The following is an 18,471-nucleotide window of genomic DNA, read 5'->3' on the forward strand; positions in this document are numbered from 1 at the left end:
AGTTAAACATCTCATGGTTTAATCTAACTTGAGAGACCCAAAAGACAAACAAATTAAAGAGAAAAAAGAAAGAGATTTGTTAAGAAATGGGGATAGACTCTGGAGATGGGATCTGGGACAGGAGGAGAGGGGAGAGGGGTGGAAACCCACCCAGGTGCGAACACAACTGAGTGTAATCACTATGTGGAGCACAATCATACATAAGCTTTTTTAAGAAATTAAATACATGACCTTGGTTTGAGTACGGAGGCATCTACATTAAAGGTAAATTTTAATGACTTTGGATTCTCTCATGTAAGGCAATAATTACTCAGACTTTTCGGGGTGACAGGGCAGCACATGCGAGCTCTCACCCTCCCACCGGGGACTGCTCTGAAATCACAGGGCTTGTTCTGTGTGTTCCCTCAGGAGGTCGAGCTGTGTCGCGTCAGCAGTCAAGAGAAGCTGGGCCTCACCGTCTGCTACCGGACGGATGACGAGGATGACACGAGCATTTATGTCAGCCAGGTAAGAAACACTGTGGACGGAGACCCGGGAGGAGGAAGGAGCAGAGGACAGAAGGGAAGGATGCGAGGACAGAGCTCTTGCCCGGAGGCTGGGCGTGAAACATTGGCTACCTTCCAAAACGTGTCACCCTCGATTAGGAAGGAAAATGGTGCTGCCCAAGCAGTGGACTCACCATTAGCCTCTTGAGCGTGGGTCCTTTCGCCACGGAATGATGGCCAGGAAAGCAGCAGTGGGGACACTGTCTCCATCGGGGGGCCCTCCCCAGAGCACAGGATGCTGAGCAAAGTTGTGACCTGCCAACATTCGTCCTTCCATCCATTAGAGCCTTCCTTGCTCTGGTCAGGATGGCAAGGGGCTGACTCTTGTCGCAGTCACATCTTCTGTGCTCGTGATGGGACAGATACACCAGGATACTGAGGCAGTGCATCGTGAGTTTATTTGACACCACAATCATGTTCAAGAGGTGAGGACCTGGGTGTGAGCTGCCCTCAGCGTTCATTATTTTGAAAATGTGCCAAGCAACATTTTTATCACTGGTGATTTTTTAAAAACTCATGAAAGATGACTTTAGAATGAGAAAAGTATGATTTTTCAAAACTGTAGACATATGATTAAAAATTACACACAACGTACACACACGTGTTTATGTGGCATCAAACTCCTGCGAATAGTTAGACAAGCTGAACACTAATTCTCATTCCAAGTTTTCAGGGCCTTAATATTAAGCAGTCATTACCTAACAATTTAAGCTCAGCTTCCTCAATAAGAAAACTAGGACAATGTTTACATAATTATTTTTACAGAGTTGTTTAGAATATGGAAGAGATCGCATAGTTATTTTACTTAGAAAGCTACACTGGCCTACAAATGTGAAAAACTATTTTTTGTCACTTTTCCAAAGAATTTGCTGGATGCCTCTTACAAAGGCAAACTCCAAAGAAGGGATTTAGCTGCTGCTTTAGACGTGCAACTGTGATCATTCTTGTGATGAACACACTTGCGTGTGCTTGTGTAATTTTTAATTATATGTGTATAGAATTTTGAAAATCATTTTTCAACTTCTAAAATCATATTTCGGGAGGCTTTTTATATTATTATTATCTGATATATTTGGTAAAGGGTCTCATTACACAGCTCAGATTCATAATCCCCCTGTTTTGAGCCTCCTCAGTGCTGGGATTACAAGCATGCACCACCAAGCCCAGTCTCAGTGGCCGGCGCAGCATGTGGTACCAGGCATCAAACTCCAGTCCCTGTGCTTGCCTAAGCAGGTGCTTAGTCCACCGAGCCATCTCGCTGGCTCTCAGGACAGTTTTAAAAAATCACCTATGATAAAAATGTTGCTTGACAGGCTGTCAGAACACAATTCACAATGCCTCCCACTTGGCTCCTTGCTTCTTGAAAGAGAGGAGGTATAAGGAGAGGCCTACTGAATTCTCTTTTGCAATACATACACAAATAGAAAAGTAGAAGTTTAGTATCAGTTTGAATACAGCTTAAAAGACCAACTTGTAGGTTGTAACTAGCTTTTAAATGGGACACAAGCAATCAATCACTTGTCACTTCCTTGTGATAAGTCTCTACCATTTCAGTATCATATTTGAAGCTTCACTATTCAAGGAAGAGAAAGAGGCACAAGAACCAAGCATATGTACTTGGAATCAATATTGTTCTTATTTCTCTTATCTATAATTATGATGTCTTTTGTACTTGACTTACCACTTAAGGCTCAGTTATTAGGCGCCACCCCTAATGTGAAAGTGATACCTAACATCTGGGGAGGGTGGATCAACTCACGCCACACTTGAAATACTTTGCTTGGGAAAAAGCTTTCATGCAATAAGCCTAAATAAATGGTTCGGAGCCACCACATTTAGCCTGACAGATTGAATTACCTCCAGTTAACTGCAGTCATCACTTAAGTTGGGCCCATTAAAATGTTGATACGCTCTTTAAATATGTATTTATTCTAAAATAATTTATAGTTAATATACTTCGCCATGTATATAAATTGATGCTGAGTAATAAAATGTATATATAGGATTGTTGGTTTCTTGAATAACAGACTATAAGCTTCTTTATAAATTAATATATACACAAAACCAAAATTCCCCGAGTAAGTGTGGACTTGCGCTAAAGCTGTCAGCTGGTCTAATGTTGCTAAGGCAGGATTTAAAAATCACCTTACTAGTAGAAAGTAAATTCTCTGGGACCAGAGGATGCTAGTATTAACATTATACTATCTTAAGACCGTGTCTGACAACTGAGATTCAGGGATGGATAAATGAATGAGAAAAAAGGAAAAAATATAAATACATCCTTCCTAAGAATGCGAAGGATGAAAACGGTCCCCAAGTCAATTACTTTTCTGGTCCATCTTCATTTTCTTAACTCCAAAAGAGTGCATTTGATATATCTAGAATGAGTGATTCCTGGCCGAGAAAATGCATCCTGCACTCTTATCATAGATCAACAGACGATTTTGTTGTACTGTGGTTTAAAATGTATTTTTTACAACTGTATGTTTAATTTCTCATGAAGATCTTGTGTGTCTGGTTGACAGTGCATGTCCTCTCTATTACAGGTGGATCCAAATAGCATTGCTGCCAAAGACGGCCGAATCCGAGAAGGGGATCGGATTCTGCAAGTATGTGTGTGGCCATTTCCTTACCTCCTTATTGCCTGCCCCACAGTTAGGTTTGGCTTGGTTTCTTGTAAAATGTTAGAAAAAAGAATTTGTCTTTGTCTTATAGATATTAGCAACTGCCAAGCAGAAAGGCTGTCATTTCATGTTTAAGTAAGGGTGGTACCTTTCATTAACAGTTATCGGCTAAGAATTAGTGGCTCTGGAGTGAGATTTCTTGGCTTCAACCTCCAGCTCCACCACCACCTCACCTCCTTGCATGTCAAGCCCACCTGTTCATCTTAAGAGATAGCAATAATAACATAAGCTGTTCTTGTTGGGAAGATTGCATGAGGGTGTGTGTGTAATGTGCTTAGCACGGTGCCTGCTAAGTGCTTAATAAACATTAATGGTATTACTCGAAGCAGCAGCAGCAGCAGCAAATGCTGCCTTCCAGAAGAAATTAGATGACTGGATGCAAACGTTCCCTATGAACATCTGTAGAAGTTTCAACTATTTACTAATGAGTTATTTGGGTCAAGGAGAACAAAATGTAATTTCTTCTCCATGCAGAAAGATGAAGAGACACTGGTTAAATTTTAGTTTAATGGGAGAAGCAGTAAGCAGAGGAGATATGGAGTTGGAAAGGCAGTTCCAGGCCTGATCAAGAAAACTGACACCCAAAATTTCTGTTCAAAGCCTGCCTCAACACACCCAAGCCCTTTCAAGTGCTCCCATCAAGACTGCTGCAGGGAGATAGCGCTTCTTGAGATCAACCCTGAACTAAGAGCAGAGGCCCTCCCGGGTGGAGTACACGGCTGCTCGCCACCGTGACACAGAGACAGGGACCGGGATGGTATTCTGAGGAAACTCAGACTGTGGAAAAAATGTGGCAAAACTTCTAGGTCACATTGAGTTCTCATTTCTCAGTGCTATGGGGGGAATCTCAGAGAATTCTCTAAGGATGTCAAAACTAGACAGAGTGTCTCCCTGCCCCTGTTGTACCCTTTCTCTGTGACACTGGGAAAAGGGCAGCATGCACCGAGGATCACAGTGCTGTGTGACTGCCCTCCAAGGTGGCCCTGTGCTGCCAGGGCCACACACCTCCCTTGTCTTCTCACCCTTCTTTCTGCTGGGTGGCAGTCACTCAAGGCCACCACTGTCTCCCCCCGAGTTCTCTCCCTAGATAGATGCCACAGACTCCTTTGACATCAACAACCTCTCCTAAGACTGACTAGGAGAGAATAAATGAGTGACTGACCACGTGGGGTCCAAGTAGTTTTCATAAAAGCTCAAGTGTGCGTCATTTCTAATTCAATCAGCTCTGTGAACAGAGGCTTGTAGTTAAATAAAATTGCATCTGGGAATATTAGAGGACTCCCAAGTGGATCAGAAAACCAGGGCATTGTCTTGTTTTTCACAATTGGGTATCTTTCACACATTCACTTGAATAACTCAGTGAATAAAACAAAGTTAGTCCATGGAAAGGGTGATAGGACAGACACGAACTATGTAGCCCCCTCTAGAAATGAAGGATACCAGGTGGCAAAAGTTTCAAAAATGTTTTGGTTTTGAAATAATTTAAAATGTGTCACTCTCTCTAGTTCAGGATACTAAAATCAGTACAAGCTTCTGAGTGGGGGTATGCCGAGAAACGATTCCTGGGCTACAGTAGAGTGAAATGCTCCGTGACAAGCTCTGAGGGTTCTTTCACACATTCATAAGTGACCCTAGATGGCTACACTTCAGGGGGTGTGGACTCCACGTGTCATAATTTGTCTTGCTGTTGCTGCTGCCGCCACTACTGCCTCTGCCAGCTAATCTGGCATACCACCTCACCTGACTTCCCGTCTCCTTTCCAGCTAACCACTCTTACAGGCTGGACATGTAGACACAATTATCAGGGTCACCTCTATTGGTGTGGTGGGCACAGTTAACTAGACATAAAGCCCACATGCTTTCATGCGTGATACTGCATGCTTTGATACTTCCAAACTCTTGGCTACAGTGTGGATAGATAAGTATCTGAAGAAAGAAAAAGATGTAAGATAAAAACATATTCCTTAATGGAGGTGATTTGCTGAAGAAACAACAACAGGATTGATAAAGTGTTGTTTTATGCAGTGACAAATATGTCACACTTAATGAATAAATACATATCACGTAAAAAAGCCTAGAATTCAATTCTGTGTGCACACATAGAAAACAAATTGTTTTAAAGGTGACTGTGAAATTATATTAAACGAGCCTTTAACAAAATTGTGCCAATAGACAAATAGCTCACATATGGTTGGAGAGGATATTATGGGATACCAAGCAATGAGCAATTAATGACTCCTTTTCCTGGAAGAAAGGAAGGTGGGAGAAACAGGCTCTACCTCTCATCCTCCAGATTCCTTTTATTTCAATGTATCTGACTTTTATCTAAACGTATCTCTGCACAGCAGTTGTGAGCTTAGTTTTCCATTCATGAGGACCTCTGTAGCGTACAGTTATGCCCCTGCCCTTGTTGCGCAGCTGAGCTTTTCTTCATGCAGCCCTCGTTGGCTTGTTAGAGGACCACACCCAGGACATCACATGCATGCACACTCGTGGGACGATGACATGGGGTCCAAGTCGATTACACAGAACAGAAGCCAAAAGGAAACTAATGGCACGAGGGCATCGCTGCTGCTTGTGTGTTTGTTCTTTGCCAGTGCAGGGCACTTCTGCCCTGTGCCACTGCCTGCAGCTTCGATTGGCTTTGTCCCAAAGAACTAATCTAGGGACACCTCTCACACAAAAGCACAGGCATGAAGAAGACACTTCTGAGACCCAGAGCAAGAGTCAAATGCCACATAAACATCAACCTCCCCAAACAGAGAACGCTAGATTCCCCTGTGTGCTTTGGGATGGTCAGCATGTAATACTGCAAACAAGAAGCTTAAGCTCATGCTGAGCAAAGAGTATTAGTCACATTCCTAAGGAGTACTTCTTGACAAAACGCTGCCAGAACTGAAGCAATAGAGTAACAGAACTTATAAACTCTCACTCTTTCTCTTCCCTACCTATAAACTGCTCCGTAGCATTCCTATCTTTTCAAATGTTTTCATTTTCAATAGCTATTTTCTGTACAGTTTGTTTTTTTGCATCTGTATCATTATATTCCGCATACCGTATTTCTCTCCATATTGACATATAAAAATGCAAGGTCTGAGTTCAATTCCTGGTACCAAAGCAAAACAAGAGTATTTTTCCCCATCATTACTACTCATTTAGGATCACTACCTCTATTTTGAAGTTTGGTAAATTTTATTTGTGAATTGCAAAAATCCAGAATGCATATGAAGCCTCTAGCAGTTGGTTTTCTTGTAAAAAGGGCCTGGGAATAAGGACCTTTATTGGGTACCAAAATTGAGTTATCCAGCCCCAGAGTCTGCTGGCAGCTTAGTGGTCTACTTGATACCTTTCTCCCCAGAAACCTGTGGCAAAAGATGTTAGCTTAATTACTGAAAAAAATATGGTCAGTGTGGTCATGTATTCCGTCTTACAGTGAAATAATTAATACTTGTTTTAGGCAGAACTTTCTCTGGCTGAACTTTCTTTCCATAGGGTTTGCTTATATGTTGGAGATCAAAACACATATTATCTCTATGAATTTGAGCAAACAAGATTTTAATTTTTGAATATCCAAATGAAAAATGTTGTGTTAACTAAGAACTAATGCACCTTTGAACATGAAAATGTAGTGCAAAACACAAACTTCAGCAACTGTATTTCCTCTCTCTCTAGAACTCAGAAAAAGTAAAATATATATTTCCAATCCCACTGGAGTCTTATGTAGTCTGATTAGTATGTGCCTGCAATCCACGGTGATTAAATTCTTGTAGGGAGTTGGCACAGGAGCACAACACGTTCAAATTCTATTTTCCCCTTTCCTCAAGCCCCTGCTTATATTCCCACATAAAATTAGTTGTCACATGTATAGACTGAAACTCCAACCCATAAGCCAAAGAACATAGATCTTCTGTGCAGTATAAAGTTTAGCAAATGGTAGCTTCTTCTACTTTTTGCAAAACAATCGTTTTACTTTATGTTAATGGTTTCAAACTTCTAAATAGACTTGGAGCATTGCACCAATTTCATTGTTTTAAGAAGTGGATGAATCTTATTGACGATGTTCCTGACAGCCATTCCTCCTTTTGATCAGTTCAACGTGGAGTACCCTCTGGGCAACTGAGTCAGACTCACAAATACAAAGTGATTGAATAAAAACGCAATCAGCGGTGGGCTGGGAGCACTGCCTGGTGAGAGATAGCACTGCCACTGTCTAATTGGCCCGCAGCATGCAGGCAGGATGACGGATTTCAGTTGCGGTGTTGCCGGGCCTCCTCCTTCCCGCACTATTATCTCAGAGTGACACTTCCATTACTCTGAGCGGAGAAAGATGAACGTCAGCTGTCAGCGGCTGGTTAATTGTGTTGCTAGATGTATGTTACCAGGGCGCAGGGTGGACATTTATGAACATAACTGCTTCCTCTGATGTCCGCCATCCTTTAGGGATCGATATGGCTCTTACAGTAAGCGTCTAATTGAGTGCGGGCACTTTCCGCCGAGGGGCCGAGGATGGGCTCATTGTGTGAGCTTCATTGTCCATACATTTGCCATAAATGAGCTGGTGTTTGCCATTTATTGTGTGCAGCATTGTGGAAATGGAAACTAATGTGCCACTTGCATTTGTTTTCTAGATAAATGGGGAAGACGTCCAGAACCGAGAAGAGGCCGTGGCGTTGCTGGCGAGCGATGAGTGTAAGAGAATCGTGCTGCTTGTTGCAAGGCCAGAGATTCAGGTCAGAGCAGAGCTCAAAGCTCCTGAGGCTCCGCTCCCTGTTCATTCAATTTGTGAATGAATTTATTTCCCTTCTCTGCTATTCTGTATCAAATCACTCTTGGGGATATGTGCAAAGCCAAGTGCTGTATGCAAAGTACAACAGACATCGTTCCTAAATTGCCAGGCTTAGCATCAGAAGTACTGTGTGGACATTAAACGGCTCCCTTATCATGCCCCAAAGAATGGTGGCTAAATAGTCCATCGAGGAAAATTTTTATGGCATGCAAAATCGAATCATTATTCTCTCCTTCCACTTACCAGTTATTTAAATGACTTCACAAATGAAGAAGGGTTTATTTAATGTGTTTCATAATTCTGTGTGGATCCCTGCTCTATGTTTCTATCAAAAAATGCTGAGCTAGGGCCAGAGAGATAGCTCAGTGGCACAGCACCTGCCTGGCAGGTGCAAGGTCCTCAGTTCAAATCCTGATACCAATAAACAAATACACGCATACTTACTTGGCTGAGGAAGGTACTTCAAAAGAATCTGTCCTAAGAAAAAACAGTTATCATCTTAAATCTTTTTAGAATAACTTTACCAAATAAATATTCTTAGCATTATATGGCTCCCAATAGAGAAAATGAAATTTTTCCAAATTGAGCATAACAAACATACACCCAACCAAAATACTGATGCTTATAAAAAATTCCTTTAGATCTTCACAGGGGAAGATGTCATGAAAGTAAAGGAGAGGTAATGGCGGAAGAAAAGTCCTACTGGTATTTCCTTTTATATCCTTTTTCTACCCCACCGCAATGGGGGAAGGACAAAACATTGTCACCATTCTATCTGCTGTCAGTACTGTGAGTGAAGTTAGTTACCCTGCCATTTGTCTCCTAGGTTATTGATCTGATACTTTTCAGACTCAGTAACTGCATGCTGTCTATAAATTACATTGAATAAGTGTATTTCAGTGTCAGACTGAATCCTGACTTGAATATAGTGGTTATAAAAGATCACCCTTTTCGCATATATTTCCTTTATGCCCTTGACCATTCTAAATTGCTCTCATAAAGCCTGCCACATCCTGAAGCAGAACAAAGTGACACACCTGAGGTCTTAGGAATAGGAAAACGAGCCCGCACATTGTGCAGCATTGCCCAGGTGGAAATGAAGTTTTAAGATGTATCTGAATGTATACCAGTTACCAGAAACTTTCTCAGACCAATGTCTCTGCTGATCAAACTTTCTCAAAGAACAGAATAAAGGGAATAGATACAGTAAGCGAAATTCATAGTGATTTGAAACAACTCAGTAGCATCCATGTTATAAAGAAAAGCATCATTATATTATAAAGTGGTTCCCTGCCTTTTCTGTATAACTGCTAGAGAAACTCATTAATTTAGAACTAAGGGATTTCCTTAAAATCTTCCATATCATCACTGTAATGGCTGAGGAAAGAATAGAAATGAATGACACAAGACCAGATCCCGTTAATCTTTGATAGAATACATATGCCTAGCAGAACCAACAGCATTTTTTAATTTGTGGCTCTACTTTGCTCTTGTTCCCCCAAAGAAAAGAGTCTGTGTTGGAGGGTGCAATTCCAAATGAGACTCACTTTCCACACATGCTGAAAGGTGGCCGTCTGCTTCCACAGGCTGCCATCCTGCCTGTCAAAACCAGGGTCTGCATCAGCCCCTTGTTCCTGAGCCAGCCTTCATGCCACTGGAAGGAAGCTAATTGCCCACTGAAACTCAGATTCACAGAGAAATCAGCAAAGACAAGAGACTTGACACCATACTTTAAAAATGTAATATGAGCACTACAGGCTAGAAAGCTGTCCTCCAAAAAACATTTTTTTTAAATATTGGATTTACATCACTCATCTTTTTCCATCCAATTCAGTCTAGCTCCCTGGATTTTTTTTCTATGTATAGTTTATTCAGGGAGAATGTAGACACTTTTTGAGTCCTTTTCCTAGTGTGTTTTTAATATTTCTCAAATCCTCTCTAGATTCTTGGAAATGATCTACAGAGTTGCTGGCGGCACTGACTGCGCATCTGCACAATGTTTTTAAATAACTCATTTCCTTCATTCCCTGCCACCTTTCTTTCATTTCCTGCCCATTTGCTTCTTCAGACCATTAAAGATATTGCTTTTCTGTCCTAGTCCCCCCAGGCCACTGGGGCACAGAGTGCTCTTGCCGGTTCTTGTAAAGCACTACTTTGGAGATAGTGCACACTGCTCCTTCTTGGCAGTGCCCCGCACTGTCCACTTTGGTGGAGACAGATCCCCACGGTATTGTGACAACAGTTCTTTTCCTGCAGCTTGTCTCAAAAGGGACTGCTGCCTCCACCACAGGACTCAGAATGGGCTCCTAGCTGGAGGGAAGATAGAAGACTCTCCCTTATTTATTGTGCTGAGTAAACCCCAGCCAATAGGGAAAGTCACCAAGACACTCATGTACGGACTCGAGGGCAGCTTGGGGATGTGTGAGCTTTGTCAATCAAAGAAGAGTTACAGGGATCATTAATTGCTGATGACTCTTTTTCTCACCACTTCACTTAACTTCCAAAGCTTCTGTCTCATCATTTACTTTATCAGTATTAGGAAACATTTTGTTCTGACTTGATTAAAGAAAGAATCCTGGATATGTTTATAGAAAGCAAATATTCTTCGCTTTTAAGAACTTCCTCTTAGAGTCTGGTATCTGCACCTGTGGAACACTTAAAAGGAATTAAACACTAAAGTTCGAGTAGTTATACATGGGATTGAATTTCGATTTTTAGCCAGGATAATTATCATAGCTCTTCTGCATATTAAAGTCAGGAGGATGGAATCTGGTCAAGTTATCTGGGCTGTACTAAGACAAATGAAGATGAATAAGTGTGTCCATACTCCTTGCCCCAGTTAGACCTGAGGTAATTTTAAATCCTACATGGCCTTAATAGATATCATGAGATCTATGATTTGCCTTCATATTAATGAATATGATATGCGTATGCTCATGGCTCTTTGAGTGTAGTCTAATAGCCTTCCCTCATGTTTAGTTTTTGCTCTAAACTTTGAGAAATTCAGTTATCTTTCATAGCTTATTGTCCAGTTTTTTTCATGAAAACACCTATCTGTCTTTTCTCAGTAGTTGAACGCAGTTGTTTCTTTGTATCTGCACCTGTGGAACACTTAAAAGGAATTAAACACAGACTAATACAGACTTTTGACAATAATCCAGTGTATTTAAGAAGCCTAGACAGTTAATGTATGTAATCCAGCTCCAAAAATCCACTCTGCAGCATATTATCTAGATTGACTGTCAACACCAACCACATTAGCGAAGCGATCCCAAGGTATGCACTTCACTTTGTAGGGAACAGCCAAAGGGGTCTCCTCTGTTTAATTTGTGTAGGCGTCCCACAAGAATGCTTGCGTCCAGCACCCACAATCCAAGCCCTGCCTCCTCTGCTTCCCCACCACCACCCTTAAATGCCACAGTGACTAAGGTCTTTTTCCTTGTAAATGAAAAATAAATCAAAAAAGATATGATGGAACCTGGGAAGTGTGCTCAGTGATAGACTACCATATGCTTAGTATGCCTATGGCCCTGGGCTCAATCCCCAGCACAATAAAAAAGGAAATAGACAGACATATGATGTCACACTTCTCCCCCCACCCCGCTTGAGAAGACGAAGTTATACACTTGCTTTTTTCCATACACACACAAATATAGTCTGTTGATTCTTTCCTGGTACAGAGCCATTTTGGTAACCTGTATGCCTACCTGCCTAAAAATTTAAAAACACAGAATGAGGGTAATGTGAGCTTATGGAGGACACTGTGTGTCATCTCATTAGGAACCGCTGTTAGAGAGAAGCCCAGTGGTCTCAGAGCCCTATTAGCAGCTCTGAAGTTCTTTTAACACAGAGACCATTGGAGGTAATGAGCATGGCAGCTGTGGATTATGCAGTGTGCTTTTCATACATTTTGAAAGAAGGTAATGTTCTATGCTGTGAGATTTACTCTGCTATGAGAGAATCTCTAGCTCGGTTTCAGGGAAGGATAAAAGACCTAAGAGTCCTTTTTTTTTTTTTTTTTTTTCTCATCCCTTTTCCTTCTACGACATGAACCGTAGAAAGCTGATATCGTGAGGACAATCCGTATGATGAAAGGAACTGGACAGCATGGCCATTTAAATGTACCCTATTTTAGCATGAGTCCTTGCTAAAATGATATAATGTACTAATGTATTCTTTTGCAGCTGGATGAAGGCTGGCTGGAAGATGAAAGGAATGAATTCTTAGAGGAGTTAAACTTGGAGATGTTGGAAGAACAGCACAATGAAGCAATGCGGCACACTGCCAACGAGGTGGAGCAGGTAGGGTCAACAATTTGAACCACATCATGTGAAATGCCACTTGTTCTTCTTTTTTCATGCAAAACCATAAATAGAGAAAAAACACACTCAAAGGTTTGATCAAACATCTCTAGAATGATAATCTTTTAGAGCAAATGATTGTCTTAGTTGCTTTTCTCTCATTGCTGGGACAAATACCCGACACCCAAAATGAAGGAAGGAAAAGTCTATTTGGCTCACAGTTACTGGAAGTTTCAGTCCACACTCAGCAGGCTCCAAGGCAGAGCAGCACATGGCAGAGGGCAACCTCTCATGGCAGCAGCGAAGAGCAAGAACAAAAGGGAGGGGTAGCAGCAGCTCGGGCAGCTAGCTTCTCTCCCCTCCCTACATTGAAATACAAATCACCTGCCCCAGGGTGAGTGCAGCATCCTCACCCCCAATAATCAATCACAAACTCCAGAAGCCTCCCCAAGACTGCATGAGGCTTTACGGGGACAACTAGACACAAACCACAACAATGATCATCTCAAATGAAGCAGAGGAAATACAATTTTTCTGTTAAGAAATATTTCCAGTTTAGGATACTTGGGGAGCCTGTAGATAGCATGGTAGTATTCAAAGGTTGGACCAGGTAGTGTTTTAACCCGATTGAAAAAGAAAAAGGTTTTAATTGTAAATATTTTAGGTACATTTAACTTTAATTTTAATTAAATTTAACTTTAAAAGATAACTGTACCTATGTGAACATTTAGGCTGTACCTACAGAATAATGATGTCATGAGGGAAGCAATCAGTCTTGGGTATTGGTGGTATCATATCCCTGAAGTATGCCAAGTAAGCATGCCAAGCAAGTTTCGCCTAAAGGCTGTTGAGGCCTTCGCTGTGTGGCATCTCCCATGTCGTAAATAAGATCATTGACATTTTCTCTGAAGTCATCTATTCCTTCAAAACAACATTTTGAGATCCTAAGCTTTTCCGAGAATCACCCTTGACACTGCCAATACTAAGTGGGTCAAGTTCCTGTCCTCAGTTTGCATCCTAATTAGTAAAAGACCACAGTGTAGCCTTAGTAACTTAATCTTGGAACTGTTTGCATTTTTTGCTGTTGTTTTCTCACTGCATAAAAACAAGACCAGTGTAACAATTTTTTTCATGTCTAATTCACGTCTTTCATCTGCTTAATGTAATTCTGTTAACATTTCATTGTCAGTTTACTGATTTGTGCAATTATCATCTAATTCTCAACATTAATTCTTACTACATCTTAAGAGATGCTTTTTTTAAAGTCCTGACAGGTTTAACCACATTAATAATTAACATCCTATCACTTATACAAGCAGAATAATGAAACATGTTTGCACGCTAATGTCGCCTATCAAAGATGTGTGCACGGACACCATATATAAAATAAACATTAGACCCTACAGGTCAGCATCAGCACAGCCTGTGTGATGTATTCATGCTCTGATCATGGACATTCATTGTCCACTGCCTGAACAGTAACTCATGCTCCAAAGAGTCCTTGCTTCCGTGGTGACTGCTTTTCAATATAAGTAGGACAGGCTGGAATTTTTATGTGTGACTTCACCTCTGTGCTCAAATAAAGATATTTTTTAGTGGCAGCTGCTGGTTATAAGCAAGAAAGTCCTTGCTCCAGGCTTTTCTCTCTTCGATACAAAATGTGACCTGGTATAGAATTGACAGGAGGATGTCGGAGTAAGAAAGAAGGGGGAAATCCTGTCCAGGTGAACTGATAAGGTGTCGCATGCTGCCTACCCATCAGACGTAATACAAATGCTGGGTCTTCGAGGTAACAGTGGATGTCCCTGGGGATAGATTCTCACTGTGCGGAAATTTTTCTTCACCATAAGACTGAAAAATGATGAGACATAGAGAATCCTTTAAAAGTCTTTTGCCCTTATAAACAATCATGTACATTAGAAATGTTTTGGTAGAAGCATTACTGTCACTATAAAAATTCCCAGGGAATGATAAATGGTAAAGCAGCACTAGCTCAGGAAACAGGAATCCTGAGTTTGGGAAAGGAAAACATTTTCATTTGTACAGCTGATCATAGCAGTAGGGCAAAAAAGGAAAATTTAGTTTAGAATTTAAATATATCTCCCCACACTGGAACACCTTCCAGAGGATGCTTGGTGGCGTGGCTGCCATGGAGCATCCTAGGCATCTTCCCTAGCATAATTTGTCAGTAGTATTTTAAAATATATGTAAAGTAGGAAAAATATGCTGGCCTTCCTGTAGTTTTTTGTTTCTTTACAAGATATAAGAAAAATATAACTGTAAATCGCATGTGATAGAAGCCGGAATGGCCCGTGGTCCCAGCCTCACCACATCTGAGGCTTTTGTCAGCTTAGAGGCAGAGACATGTGTGACAGGCCTTGCTTTGTTAGTTAAAATTACTTATAATGTTGCTATCAGCAAGTCATTTAAAACCAATCAGTGTGTTTTGAACATATGAAGGAAAGCATTCTAGGCAAAGACTGGGGCTCCGAGAATGACACGACACCTGGTCACAGTTGCTCCTCTCCAAATTATGTCACATTTTGTCCTGTTATTATGTGGGAAAAATAGCAATTATCTAGAGAGAGCCTTTTAGACTTGTTTTAGAATACCTTTTATTACCCATCCCATCCTTCTTTAGCACTAATAGGTTTAATTATATTTAATTATATAGTTACACCTGCTAGAGAAAAGAAATATAAATATATGGAGCGCTTAGGCATAAGGCAAATGCAACCTAAAATCTGTCATGGAGATTATTGCATGATGTGTGACACAGGAGAAAATAATTTTACCTATTTACAGAAACATAAATGGATTGCATTAGGGTTGTGACAAATTGTTCTGTAAGAATGACAAAATTAGTATATATGTATATTTATATAAAGGTTCTTCAAAAAATGTACACATCAGGAAAAGAAAAACTTGTATAAATATTTTAATACTAAATTTATTGAGACATCATGGGGATTACCACAAGTTACCTTTGGCAAGAGGTGCTCAAAGTGATGGCCACCAATTTCTAGGCATTTATTGGTGCAGCAAAGTGTTGCTTGGGTAACCTTGGTCGTTGAGACTGCTGCACATGCATTTTCAATTTCTTCTCTAAGGGCAGCAGTGTAGTGGATTTTCTGTGATACGCGACATCCTCTAGGGTCTCCCATAAGAGAGTGACACCATCAGTTGAAAAGACCCCATACTATTTTTTCTCGTCCTGAAGCATGCATGCATTTTTGGCAGGCTCTAGATAAACTATACATGTATATAAACACTACATTTGCATATATGTATGTATCATGGGTCTATACATGTTAAAAATGTACTCGTCCCACATCCATCAGTGTCTCTGAGAGTTCCACTGGAACTGTCATTGTGTGTGTGGGGGGGGGCCACATGCACATGCATGTGAGCAAGAGCTTATTGCCTGAGGCAGAGAGAAGCCAGTTCTGTGGCACTAGGTCACTGCAAAAAGAAAAGGCTTTATGCACTGTCAGCTGGCGAGGAGACTTAGAGGTAAAGAGGAGCTTGAATCCGCCTCTCCCACTTGGCAAGGCAATGGGAGACTACAGAGGGGAGAGGTTGCTCTGTGATTGGATGGCATGTCATGTCCACTGTTTCTTTGGGGAGTTATGCAGTGGATATGTGATTTTGTGGCAGTGTTGACCAGATGAACTGGTTTCTTTTGCTTCTGTGTTTTCTTGAAGAATTTGTTTGAAATGTTAAGAATTATTTGTGAAAGGCCTAAAGGTTTTCCTGGAAAGCAAGTTAAGAACTTTTTATTTAAGTAATTTAATCCAGATCGGGCCTTAGGCCACTGCAGCCCCTCCCTTGTCTTTGTTCATTCCTCAGTCCTGAAGCGTGAGGACAATTGCTCTGACTCCTTCCAACTGAACAAGCTTACCGTTAGATCCAAGCTTTGGGCTGAACAATGAGTCCATCGAGTAGGAGAAGGCTCATGAATAGAGGGCTTACCAGTGTGTCTAGGGAATCAAAATAGATGAAGGATGGCTTTTAAAAGTAGCCAGATGTTCAACCCTGAAAAAAGAATCATCAGAAACTCTTGGGCAGAGGACAGAAATGAATAGAGCCAAGCATGATGCCACCTGACAGTTCTGAAAATGAGAAGGAAAGCCACTCAAAGCATCAGGGAATAGGATCCCCATGAGTGGCTTATGCTAGCTTTAACATTGTGGACACATCTGATTCTACCTGTTGAGAAGGGTCAGGACATATGCAACAGCTAGTATTTACTTTAGCATAGACTGCCCCTTGTGAGGTCATAGGACATGTGAGGCAATTCTACTTTCTGTGAAAGCCAGGATAGAGATTCTGCTCAGGCTCTGCAGGTCTGTTTGTTTGGGGGACTAGCATTACCCCACAGGCTCATTTTTAACACTTGTCAGGCTCTTCTACACACAAGAAATCTGTGTACAGAAGTGAAATCCTACCTTTTTATTTAAGGTAAGATTAATTAATGACTCTCAAGAGCATGTAGAATGAGAGCTCTTTCTGGGTTCTGGGACCGCCCCAAGTGGGTGATCATATTAGCCAGGTTTCTGGTTTTCTTAAAGTGCTAAAAGTGGCATAGGTGTCACATATTTACTCCTTTCCCTTGCTAGCAGGTAACTGAGATCAAAGAATATTTGAGGTAAAAAAATGAAGAGGCTTATTCCATCAGGTACTCTGAACAATCATCTTTGGCCCCAGTAATTAGGTAACAAAAGTGTCATTGGTCCAAGGTAGAACTGACAGGTGCTGGACAAAAGGACTTTCTGCAAGAAATTTTGGTGGCCCCTGTGAAAATTCTTCGTCCATTACTCTTTGGTGGTTTTTATAACCAGGCAATCATGCATAAGAACTCTTTTTTCTATTTTTCTAGGGAAAGGTCTACAGGGTGTTCGGGGTCTCACTACTAGATCAGACTCATAGTGATCCGCCTGTTTACAGCCTCCCAAGTGCTGGGATTACAGGTGTCTGATGATTGGGCGTTAATGTTATAACCTTTTTAGCCATGTTTGGGCAACAAAGAAGTTGAGAAACAGTTCTCAGGTGGGCCTTCCCTGTAATCCAGGGCAAAGTTGAGGGAGGCCACAGTATGACAGTGAAGAAACCCATCAGGCAGCTGAGCTTTCCAAACACACATCATGTCCATGTGGCCACTGGAGGTCAGGATCCAGGGCCACTCCATACCCAGGTGCCACAGAGCCTGACTGGCAGTTGAAAGACCACAAGCCATCTTGGTTCCCAGAAATCATTACGGAGCAAGTGTTTAGTCACTAACATATGTAGAATCCAATAGCATGGCACCAGGCTACTACATGGTCAACTAGCCAAGACTACAGCCTCAAATCCAACTCAAATCTGCCTCCCCAGTCAGAGGCAAGCAGGGAATGTGCAGGAGGGGAAAGGGGCCCAGTTGCTTTTAGATCAGATGGACTCATCCTTACAGGTCATAGGTTGCTTTGGGGTTGGGTAAGAGTGTGTTCCCACAGGGGATTTTCAGTCTGTGATATCGTTAACTAAGTGATCTGACCTTGTCCACTCATTCTTCAAAAGCTGGTCCCAAACCACAGCAGTCATTAATAAAAGGCCGGGAGGCTCTTCCTGGAAGACAATTTAAGAACTTTTCGTTGCTAGGTGTGTCCTGGCCTTAGCTCATTTCACTTGCAGTAGGCTAGAACTCACCTTTGAAGGAAGGTACTAGTTGAAAGTAAAAATGAATCTTTTTATGTAATTCAAATTCTAAGATGTTGCTGTTTTTGAGAAACACAATTTCAAGACGCACCGAAGTCAAAACATGTGAGAAATTCTGGTGTTGAAGGCCCAGCTTTGCTTGATCCTAACATGAATGTGTTTAGGATTAATACCCCCCATCTATAGGTAGAAATATTCTGGGTTCCCATATCTAATATTACCCTCACTTTGCAATTTTGTGATGTTAGGCTTGCTATTATCAGAATATTACTGAGTCAATAAGGTTACCTTGGAAAGTTCCCAAAGAAACTTCAGGAAAATCAAACAAATAATTAGGTAACAGTGGCTTCTGAAATCCAAGCCTGTATATTGCTGAAGATTGCTAAAATATTCTGTCTTACTCATCCCTTCTCAAAAATACATAAAGTCATTTCATTTAGACACCTGAAAGCCCAAATAAG

The 18,471-nt window shown here is 41.3% G+C and overlaps 1 protein-coding gene across 1 annotated transcript in view; it reads left to right on the plus strand.

Annotated features, from left to right (window-relative positions):
* The window catches only part of Pdzrn4 (PDZ domain containing ring finger 4), a 424,382-nt gene that overhangs the window by 401,671 nt on the left and 4,240 nt on the right, over window positions 1-18,471 (plus strand). Inside the window, exons 7-10 of the mRNA XM_023723546.1 lie at window positions 409-507; window positions 3,092-3,154; window positions 7,858-7,959; window positions 12,200-12,316. Coding sequence (XP_023579314.1) covers window positions 409-507; window positions 3,092-3,154; window positions 7,858-7,959; window positions 12,200-12,316 — 381 coding nt within the window. The remainder of the gene's footprint in view (window positions 1-408; window positions 508-3,091; window positions 3,155-7,857; window positions 7,960-12,199; window positions 12,317-18,471) is intronic.

This window comes from Octodon degus, unplaced genomic scaffold (genome assembly GCF_000260255.1).
Source record: "Octodon degus isolate 3935 unplaced genomic scaffold, OctDeg1.0 scaffold00100, whole genome shotgun sequence".
In the NCBI taxonomy this organism is placed as follows: domain Eukaryota; kingdom Metazoa; phylum Chordata; class Mammalia; order Rodentia; family Octodontidae; genus Octodon; species Octodon degus.